This window comes from Octopus bimaculoides, chromosome 7 (genome assembly GCF_046866305.1).
Source record: "Octopus bimaculoides isolate indiv1 chromosome 7, ASM4686630v1, whole genome shotgun sequence".
NCBI lineage: Eukaryota > Metazoa > Mollusca > Cephalopoda > Octopoda > Octopodidae > Octopus > Octopus bimaculoides.
Window position 1 is genome coordinate 27,871,458 of NC_142934.1, and position 11,189 is coordinate 27,882,646.

Sequence of the window (11,189 nt, forward strand, 5' to 3'; positions counted from 1 at the left end):
TTTATAGTTTTAGTCTGGAGAGACACTGCTTTATGTTGCCTACCCATACTTTGTGTTGCAGATATATGTATATATTTACATGTTTATATGTGTGTGTGCATGTGTATACATACATATGTGTGTATGTGTGTGTGTGTATATATATATATATATATATATATATATATATATTAATATTATCAGGGTAATAAAAATTTTAGAAATTTTTACTACCAGTGGCCTAGCATGTAGAAAAATTAGTCAATAGACTATAGTGGTTTGGATTTTGTCTATTCCTTCTAGCGTGCAGGAATCCTATGATGGATACCTCTTATGTGTTTAAATGTGCACTTTATTTATATATATATATATATATATATATATATATATATATAAACAAATAATAAATGAGTATATGCATATATACGTACAGGTATGTGCATACCTACGTCTACCTGTATATATAGGTGCATATCTGGGTACAGGACATGGCAAACAAAACGTAGACAAGAAAATAATAATAACCAGAGTACAGAAAACACACAAGCCACATAGAGAACATTTTCCTTCAAGGCTATGTAAGTGCTGTGGAAGTACCATTGTTAGACTCCTGGTTCGATAATAGTATGAGCGAGGATTCTAACATGAGTCATGTGTGAGCATGTATATGTAAAATAAAATGTGATAACAAAGCCAAAGCAGTGTGAAATTTCTAGGACATTTATAAAGAGAATGATAGTCTTACAGCTGTTTCAGGGATAAACGATATCCCATCATCATAGAAGGAAATATTAGAGTTCAGTATAAGAAGTTATTTTGGAAAGGGAGAGATATAGGAAGTATGAGAATAAAAATAAAAATATATGTTGGATGTTAAATATACAGTAGTACCTTGGTTTTCAAACAACTCTGATAGCGAATAAATCGTGCTTTATATATATAGATAATATAGATATATATAAAGCACGATTTATTCGTGATCAGAGGTGTTCTTAAACTGAGGTACTACTGTATTAAATGAATATGAGAAAGACAGGAAATAAAGTACAATTTATTCTTGATCAGAGTTGTTTGAAAACCGAGGTTCTACTGTAAATATATATGTACATATATATCATAGTGGGGCAGGCCAGTTTCTTGCATATAAGGGGTTTAGCCTTACGGTGTATCTTCTGACTTCAAACACTGGTAACCTGAGACCTCTTTAAAATCTATTTTAAAGAGGTCTCAGGCCATTAGTGTTTGGTGCCTGAAGATATGGTGTAAGGCTAAACTCCTTATGAGAGAGAGACCCAGGGTAACCCCATAAACCAGCGTACCCCACTATAATATTAACTGCTCTACATCTTAGAGTGTGCTTCTCCAGATTTATGTATTTCTACAAATGATTCTACATATATATATATATATATATATATATATATATACATACATACATATAGGTCAGTAAATAGTGGGGTTGTGTTAACCGCACGTGGAGAAATACATATATATACATATATGTTTGTGTGTGTGTGTGTGTGTGTGTGTGTGTGTGTGTGTGTGTGTGTGTGTGTGTATTGTAAGTATGTATATTATTAGAAGGTACAGCCTCTGTAATTGTATCTCTGAGTTCTGTGTTGTTGATCAATTATTCAAACAACTGAAGTAGCGAAGTAGCACAATAATATCATCATCATCATCATCATCATCATCATCATATCGTCACCATCATGATCATCACCATCAATGTATATAAACAAAATTATTTGTAAACAAATCAAAATATGATTAGTGCCTGAGATCTCATTGGCTGTTGAAAAATCATTAGAAAATATGATGTGTGTGTGTGTCTCTGTGTGTGTGTGCCCGTGCGTGTGTGCATGTGCATACATGTATATGTATATGTGTGTGTGTGTATTATTTGGCATGTGTGTGTGTGTGTGTGTGTATTATTTAGATACAATTCAACATTAAACCAATGGTAATGAGCAAACAATACATAAATATAAACAGGGTAAGACATTTGAGGAGAGGTTTATGTTTATAAAAAAATACAGATACATAATAACAGACAATAACTTTATTTATCAAAAAATGGTGAGGATAAAAATAAACCTTCTTTTCTATAATGTTATTCAATAAAGCCACCTTCAGCTTCAACAACTGCTTCTATATGAGATCTAAATCATCTACATGCTCGAATCAAGTGGTCCTGGTTCATTTTGGACATTACTCTGGCTATGGCAGCTTTCAAAGAATCTTTGGTGTTATGGGCGTGTTCATTGACCTCTCTCTCAACAACGCTCCACATGTAATAATCCAATGAATTGAGATTTTGGGAATTATGAGGCCAAATGTTAAGGGTTATGTGATCATGAACGTTTTCAGCCATCCATTCCTGTGTTACTAAAGCCATGTGTGATAGTGCAGAGTCTTCCATTGCATACACTGTCTATCCAGGACTTAACAATTATTTCCAGGACCTCAATGTAAGGGGCAGTGTTAACTCTAAGGCCTTCTGAAAAGAAGTAAGGAGGCATCACATGTCCTTCATTGCTGACAACCCCTAAAACCATGACAGTTGCAGGAAATTTTGTATGCATAACATGTGGAACTTCAGAAGGGTCTGCACATAATCATCTGTCATTGATTCTGTTAACTTTTTTGTCTTCCCCTGAACTACAACACTCTACTTAACATGTCTTTTCCTGAATTGCTACCCTCTAAAAACGCCACCCCATATTTTCTTTCACCTTCCAAAAATTTCAAATTGAACGTTTAATCGTACAAGCCACACATAACTATCTCTATGCACTTAGCTATTCTATACCATAAAACAGTTATGGATGCTGTCTCTCCTTTTCACACTCACAAGTGAAACTACGATTGTTGCTGTATATTTGTCTGGGTTTTGTATTCACCTCAATGACTAACACAAGGACAATGTGAAAGTAAAACAATCATATTAAATAAAGACTTCGATATCTCATTGTTAATTTTATATTCAGATTCCACACCTGTAGAACCAAACAAATATTAAAGTATTGATATGTAAGAATGTTGTGTGTTGTGTGTGTTGGCACTCCGTCGCTTACGACGTCGAGGGTTCCAGTTGATCCGATCAACGGAACAGCCTGCTCCACAGACACGTGTACCCTTAACGTAGTTCTCAGGGATATTCAGCGTGACACAGTGTGACAAGGCTGACCCTTTCAATTACAGGCACAACAGAAACAGGAAGTAAGAGTGAGAGAAAGTTGTGGTGAAAGAGTACAGCAGGGTTCGCAACCATCCCCTGCCAGAGCCTCGTGGAGCTTTAGGTGTTTTCGCTCAATAAACACTCACAACGCTCGGTCTGGGAATCGAAACCGCGATCCTATGACCGCCAGTCTGCTGCCCTAACCACTGGGCCATTGCGCCTCCACTATGAAAGGATATATGGTGCTGAAACAATACACATACACTGCTTCCTCATAATGTATGAATGTAAACAGACTTAGCCATAAGCATGGCCTGAACAGCTTGTATATGACTAAATAAATCCACAATAAAATGGCTATATAATCATATTTGCAGAACAAAAATATAATTTATATCCATCACCTTCATTTGATTTGTGGAAATCAATCAAATTTTTTATCCAATTATTGCAGTTTCGCTGGCTTTGAGTATGGTGATGTGTAAAACAGGAAATGGTGATGGTAATTTGGAGGAGTGTTTTTCTGAAACATGTTTCTATGCAAAATCTAGCTTCTTACCCTATAGCAAGAAAAGAATATGAAAATGTGCATGCATTTATAAATGTATGTACATGTGTGTGTGTGTGTGTGTATGCACATATATATATTTATGTGTGTGTGTGTGTGAAAGCATGTAACTATGTGGTTAAGATTTTGAGCTCACAAACAGGAGATGCAAGCTCTAAGTTCAGAGGTACCATAGCCATACATAGCTTTAGATAGATAACTGGTGAGCAGGTGACAAAGGTCTTTGTGAGTGATGCTAAGACACCATCAGCCTTTTTGATTTAAACAGTTCATTTACACTGAATGAATATTTTTAATGAATGTTCTCCTGACATCCCAATGTTTAAATCACATGACAACTTGTAGATGGAAATAGAGTGACCATTCCAAGATACCTTGACATCATATCAACAATGTTCTGGTCTTAAACATTAATTTAGAATCAAAATTTTGGTTTCAAAATTTGGTACAAGGCTAGCAATTTCGGGGGAGAGGATACATAGATTACATCAAACCCAGTACTCAACTGATACTTATCTTAATGACCACAAAGGGATGAAAGGTAAAGTCAGCCTCAGTGAAATTTGAATTCAGAATGTAAAGATGGACAAAATGTCACTAAGCATTGTGACCTGCGTGCTTACGATTCTGTCAGTTTGCCACCTTATACAGAACCAGAATATTTCAATTGCACTGGTCAACCTTATCTTTGGACCTGGACATCCATCCCATAATTCAACTTATTGTATACAGACATCCACTTTTGGGTGAATATCATACTTAGCTAGAAACAATTCTACAATAATAACAACAAACTATTTAGCCTATTAAATAATACAGTTTTCATATTTCCCATGTTGTGTTACCATATAAATTTTAGTTAAAATCTCTCTGACCTCTGCTCTCTCTCTCTCTAATTTTACTCATCTTCACCTCTCTCTTGTTTCATCAATAGGCTGCTGATGGATTCCTGTTTGTTGTAAGCTGTGATAGAGGCAAAATACTATATGTCTCACAGTCTGTAAAGAGAACGTTAAACTTTTCACAGGTATGGCTTCTTTATTTCCAATTTGCACCATTTTATTTTCTCACATTCTTTTCTTCTCTCTCACTCTCTCTCTCTCTCTCTCTCTCTCTCTCTCTCTATATATATATATATATATATATATATATATATATATATATATATATATATATATATCTATACATTTCTCTCTTCCCTCCCTCTCTCTCCCTCTCTCAAATAGCATATTCATAGTGTCAAATTATTGCTAATATTGTCAATAACTATTTCCTTACTGTAATCCACATCATTATCATCACCACCTTCACCACCATCATTATTGTTATCATAATCATCATTATCAGTTTATCAAATGTGGGGAGGACAAACAGATAAAAGCAAGAATAACTGCAAAGATAACTGCATCATCAGCAAAATTTAGGTCTGTAATCCAAGTTTCACCAATGAATGCACCACAACTCAACTGAGCCTCCATTTGGTCAAGTATCCAATCCATGCAGACATTGAACAGTCTTCCTGGAAAGGAAATGTTCCCTGACCTATTTTTGGAAACCAATACATTCCCTAGCAATCAATAATAGGGTGTCCCTATATGTTTCCCACATTCCCTTAGGATGAGACAGGGACTCAACCTCAGGTTGCACAGATCCAAGTTGCTGAGAATAAGTCTTGCTTACACTGTTAACTTTGAGCCTGTCAACATCCAGTCTGTGATTGACTGCTTTCAACCTCTTAGATTTTGCCTGTAATCATAACTCAGCTGCAACAAGTCTATGGTCAGTGCCTAAGAAACTAGCTCTCTGAAAAGCCTGCAGTTCTGTAGGAATTTCCAGTGGCCATCTACATGTACATAGTCAATCTCCTTTGTCACATGGCCAGTATTAAAATACCAAGTCAGCTCAGAACGTTGGTACCAGGAGCCAACAATGTGAAGTCCATAGCTTTAGGCAAAGTCCAGGAGCATCACAACACTATAGTTCCAAGTACCAGATCAAAAAAGGCTGACAACACTCTTGCATCCCATTCTGCCAATTCTAGTTGAAGGACTGAAATCTCCCATGACCAAGGAGATACGTGTCCCTACTGGAAATACTCTCCACGACATAGCACAGCTGGGTGTAGACTGTCTCCCTCACTGACCTGTTACTCATAGCAGTTGGAACATACACTGCAAAAAGAGAAACAACACCCAGAAAAATGTTGAATCCTCCACCACATAATACACTCATTGACAGGTGTTATATCTAATACCATTGGAACCAGCCAGTCTGCCACTGCAACTGCAACCCCACTAACATGCCAACCATCAGAGCACTCAGACCAGTAGTAGGTGTAACCACTGGTTGCAATGTCACCTCTCCCTGGCTGATGCACCTCTGATAGGGCCACCACAGCAACTCGCAAACAGTTGAGTTCCAAAGACATTAGAGGCTAACAGGAATCATCCATCAGAGCGAGAACATTTCAGGTCCCCATCTGAAAAAGTCTCCTCAAGTTGAACTGTGGTTTCCATTCCCAACAGAGGACACCTTTGTACAACTCAGACAACAACCCTCCAGTTCTCCAGAGTTTTCTCTGTTTAGCAGAGAGGGTCTTGACAGATTTGCCCCAGTCACTTCATGCAACATGCTTTATAGATTGATGGGGTACTTCCCTGGAGGAGAGAATTTTTGGCATTTGTACAAGAGATTGTTGCTGGTGAGGGTTTGTGAGGTTGGAATGCAGATCCTACTTCAACCTCCTACCACACAGAGGAGACACTGGGTCTGTTCTTTGGTATGCTGGTCCCCACATAGTATGCTAAAACATTGATACCACTAATTAGGAAGAGTGAAAAAATCAAATCAAATAAATAATATCATTTACCACATTACTTGTGACAATGAAATCCATGAATAGAAATTTTTTTAATTAAAAAACAAAAACTTGAACTCATAAACACTTTGTTTTATAAAACACTCATTTCCAACCCTTTAGTATTTAAACCAGCCATATCAGGTCCAAATAGTCTACATGTTTTATGTTCAAACTGACCTCTCATACCTACTATAAAATATCCTCCTAAAAATATATTATCACATTATAAAAATCTAGAAGCAGTGAGATAATGCATGATTAAATCAAAACAACATAAAAAAATAAGCATTTTGCTTAACAGAATAATTTGAATGCCAAAGGGTTAATTTTTGTTCTTCATATATTATGAAAAGCATAAAAGGGAATAGAGTGTAACCAAAGAAATCCTAAAGTTCTTATTTTGGTTCCTGGTGGTAGACATATTTACTAATCATCTCTGTGATTTATTCCCCTAGAAACGTTGTTAGTAATTTTAGTTTGCGTTGAGCTATGAAGAAGCTGAACAGTAAAATAGTGAGTTCCAAACAAACAAAATTATCAAAGACAGTTTTGAAAAGAAAACAACTTTGATTGTTAAACTAATGAAAAACAAAAAGAAAAAATAATTTGTCAACCAATTCCTTCACATCACACATAATTTTGATTATGTTGGCAAGAAATAATATCTTTGATTACTATAGATCATCACAGTAGCTTCAACCATTCTTTTGTGTTTTGTTTTTAAATCTCTTATGTTATTTCTATCTTCAGTCCGATTTAATTGGCCAAAGTTTGTTTGATATTCTTCATCCACGAGACATTGGCAAAATCAAAGAACAACTTAGCTCTTCAGATCTAACGCCAAGAGAACGGTACATTGATGCAAAAAGTAAGTAGAATCACATTTTCTTTGGAAAGATCTTCTTTCCTCCACCAGCTCCATCAATCTATAAATATTTACATTCACCTACTGCGAGGGTGTATATGCAATGAGTCAGAAATACAAACCAATGTGTTGATCTGTTATCTGAAATTCATAAATGGTAAATTCCGCAAGTAATCAGCGTAATTATCTGCTAATTACATCATCATCATCATTTAATGTTTACTCTTCCATGCTTACATGGGCTAGATAGAATTTGTTGAGGCAGATTTTCTCCAACTGGATGCCAGTTTCCAAGCAAGATAATAAAATATTTCCCCTTGGCCAGACATGTTTTTCATGGAAGGCTGGAAATGACAATTTTGCTTGTGTGACAGTGATGCTCATTTATAACCATCACATGATGTCAAGACAAAGGTGCACACACACACACACACACACACACACATATATATATATTAATATTTGTTTTATGCTAAGTTATAAATAAAAATAATTTAACATTAAACTATAAAGGTTACTTAATCCTTTTCAGTAGAAATATGTTTCTTAAGGAAAATATTACAGGCTTCCAGCTACTTTCTGGTGTCATAGAAAGTACTTTAGCACTGAAGTTACATAACAGTCACTTAAGAACCATTTTAGGACGAAAGTACTTTAAGTCTGACCAAGTTTCTTCATATAGCATTGATAATATTAGGAGGTAGTATTTGTTTAGACTAACATACATATTGCTTTATATATGTTTGTTGTCAGTGACATTAACAATGTTATTAATTTTCAACCCTTCCACATACTTAACACAAAAAGGTAAAAAAAAACCTTCTTCTTTATATCTCGTAAAGAAGGGTTTATTCTTCTGCTATGTTAATATATCTTCTGTTGTGATTACAGCCATGCTTCCAGTGAGAACAGAACTACCTCAGAAACCCACTCAACTCTGCTCTGGTGCCAGACGCTCATTCTTCTGTCGGATGAAATGTGTCAATAAATCTGCAGATGTTGTTCCCAGCGCTGTCAAGGTAGAAAAAGATGTTGAAGCTGAGCATTCCCATAAAAAACGAAAATCAGGTAAACGTGCACATATTTTTATCTATTTATAATATCTATATATGTATACATATATGAAAAAATATATATACATTTGAATACATACATCATCATCAAGATAGATAGATCAGTAGATGAATATCATCACCATCAGTGAATATCCATTTTCCATTACGTGATCATGACATTGATTTATATATATAACTATGTTGATGTTGATGATGATGTATGTATGTTTCTGTGTGTGCATGTGTGTGTGTATACATATATATATATACACATGAATATATATATACATATATATTCATATATATATGTATATAATGTATATATATATATATGTATATACATGTGTGTGTGCGTGTGTGTATATATATATATATATATATATATATATATATACATGTGTGTGTGGTTGCTTAGATACTTCAGACTACCCCTGAAATATTGAAGCAATCCTATCATATATATATATATATACATATATATATATATATATATATATATATATATATATATATATATATATATATACATGTTTGTATATATATATATATATATATATATATATATATATATATAGACGTAGACATACACACACACATTAGCCAATCAAGAGACTCTTTCACTTTGTATATGCAAAGTGAGGTCTTCTATTGATACTCTTCTGATAGGCTCCAATATTTTTGTTGAGGAGTAATTTCCTCCCTCCCCACCCACACACATACTTGTGTTACCTAGCGACAAAAAATACAGTTGAAGAACTTAATCTTTTTAAAACTGGCTAAATGACTATAGTAGATTTCACAGCCTTTTATAAATCTAATGAGAGTACCAATATAGGCAGTGACACAGTTTAACTAATCATGCAATACTAACAGGAGGCTGTGATTGATTGATTGATTGATTGATTTGATTGATTGATATTCATGTGATATTAAGAGGAAGTTGAATTCATTGATAGTCACATCATAAATTGGCCAATCATATACATGAAAACTAAAGCTCATTTTGAACAATGAGCAAATATGGATGGCAGTAAAATTATAAGAGCCATGGAAATGTGGATACAAGAGAACTAGTACTTTAACCAGAAGAATCACCACTCTCTCACTATCTCTCACTCTCTCTCTCTCTTTCTTCCCCTCTCTCTTTTTGTTTCTCTCTCCCTCTAAAACATACTTAAGAAGAACATCCGTCTTTAACCCTTTTATTATCATATTTCTGTTGAAATATGCAGTCTTTGCTGCCATTAATTTTGAAAATAATGAAGAATTTAGTAAAACAATTTTTCAATAATTAAGCTGGTTTTTGGAGCATAAATTAACGGGAAATTTTGATGGAAAGTTTTAATTTAGATCACTTCAACCCTTTTGTTACCATATTTCTTCAATCAACATTTGTTTCTTTTTGGTTGTATATATATATATATATATTTCTTTTTTGCTTTTTTAAATTTTTACAGACAGAAAAAACTTCTGCATAATTCACTGTACAGGGTACTTGAAATCCTGGCCACCAACACGAATGGACATTGGAGGTGAGGATGAAGTGGAAAATGACAACGAACTGTGTAACTTAAGCTGTTTGGTGGCCGTTGGTCGGACATTGCCAGCATTTAGTCCATACAATCTACCTGAAAGCGGTGCAATTCACATGCGGCCCACAGAGTATGTCTCTCGACATAGTATTGATGGCAAGTTTACATACATAGACCACAGGTAGGTAGTTAGCTCTTGCACACAACTGACTTCCATGGAAAGTTTGCACACACACACACACACACACACATTTATTCTAAAAGTAAATATATCTAGCAATCAGTGGTGATTCATCATCATCATCATCATCATTTAACATCCACTTTCCATGCTAGCATGGGTTGAACGATTTGACTGAGGACTGGCGAACCAGATGACTGTACCAGGCTCCAATCTGATCTCCATGGCTAGCTGGATACCCTTCCTAACGTCAGCTGGATGCCCTTCCTAATGCCAACCACTCTGAGAGTGTAGTGGGTGCTTTTATGTGCCACCAGCATGAGGGCCAGTCAGGCGGTACTGGCAACAGCCATGCTCGAATGGTGTTTCTTATGTGCCACCTGCACAGGAGTCAGTCCAGCGGCACTGGCAATGACCCCGCTTGAATGTTTTGTTCATGTGCCACCGGCACAAGTGCCAGTAAGACGACACTGGTAACAATCACACTCAAATGGTACTTTTTATGTGCCACTGGCACTGAAGCCAGACAGCTGCTCTGGCAATGATCTCGTTCAGATGATGCTGTTAACACTCCACTGGCACTGGTGCCAGTCATCGAATTTGGTTCAATTTCAATTTCACTTGCCCCAACAGGTCTTTGCAAGCAGAGTTTAGCATCCAATGAAGGAAGGTTGGCATGGGTGCCAGTCGTCGAATTTGGTTTGATTTCAATTTTACTTGCCTCAACAGGTCTTCGCAAACAGAGTTTAGTGTCCAAAGAAGGAAAGGTACGCATAAGTGGGCTGGCTACACCCCTGGTAAAGGCCACGGGTTACGGTTTCACTTGTCTTGCCGGGTCTTCTCACGGACAGCATATTTCCAAAGGTCTTGGTCACTAGTCATTGATTATGATGCATAATTCCTGTTTTGTTTTGTTCACTCTACACATTGTATAGTTTCTGTTTTATCTACCTCCTCCTTATATATAG

At 35.8% G+C, this 11,189-nt stretch overlaps 1 protein-coding gene and 1 long non-coding RNA gene across 3 annotated transcripts in view; one reads left to right on the top strand and one right to left on the bottom strand.

Annotated features, from left to right (window-relative positions):
- LOC106873181 (basic helix-loop-helix ARNT-like protein 1) overlaps positions 1–11,189 on the top strand; it is a 788,348-nt gene that overhangs the window by 740,521 nt on the left and 36,638 nt on the right. For both annotated transcript variants that reach the window (XM_089355050.1, XM_089355049.1), the window contains 4 exons: positions 4,663–4,755; positions 7,339–7,456; positions 8,345–8,521; positions 9,966–10,221. In XM_089355050.1, the coding sequence (XP_089211176.1) occupies positions 4,663–4,755; positions 7,339–7,456; positions 8,345–8,521; positions 9,966–10,221 (644 nt within the window). The remainder of the gene's footprint in view (positions 1–4,662; positions 4,756–7,338; positions 7,457–8,344; positions 8,522–9,965; positions 10,222–11,189) is intronic.
- Positions 5,581–11,189, bottom strand: part of LOC128248369 (uncharacterized) — a 36,563-nt gene continuing 30,954 nt past the window's right edge. The window contains exon 3 of the long non-coding RNA XR_008264600.2: positions 5,581–8,464. This is a non-coding gene — a long non-coding RNA (uncharacterized LOC128248369). The remainder of the gene's footprint in view (positions 8,465–11,189) is intronic.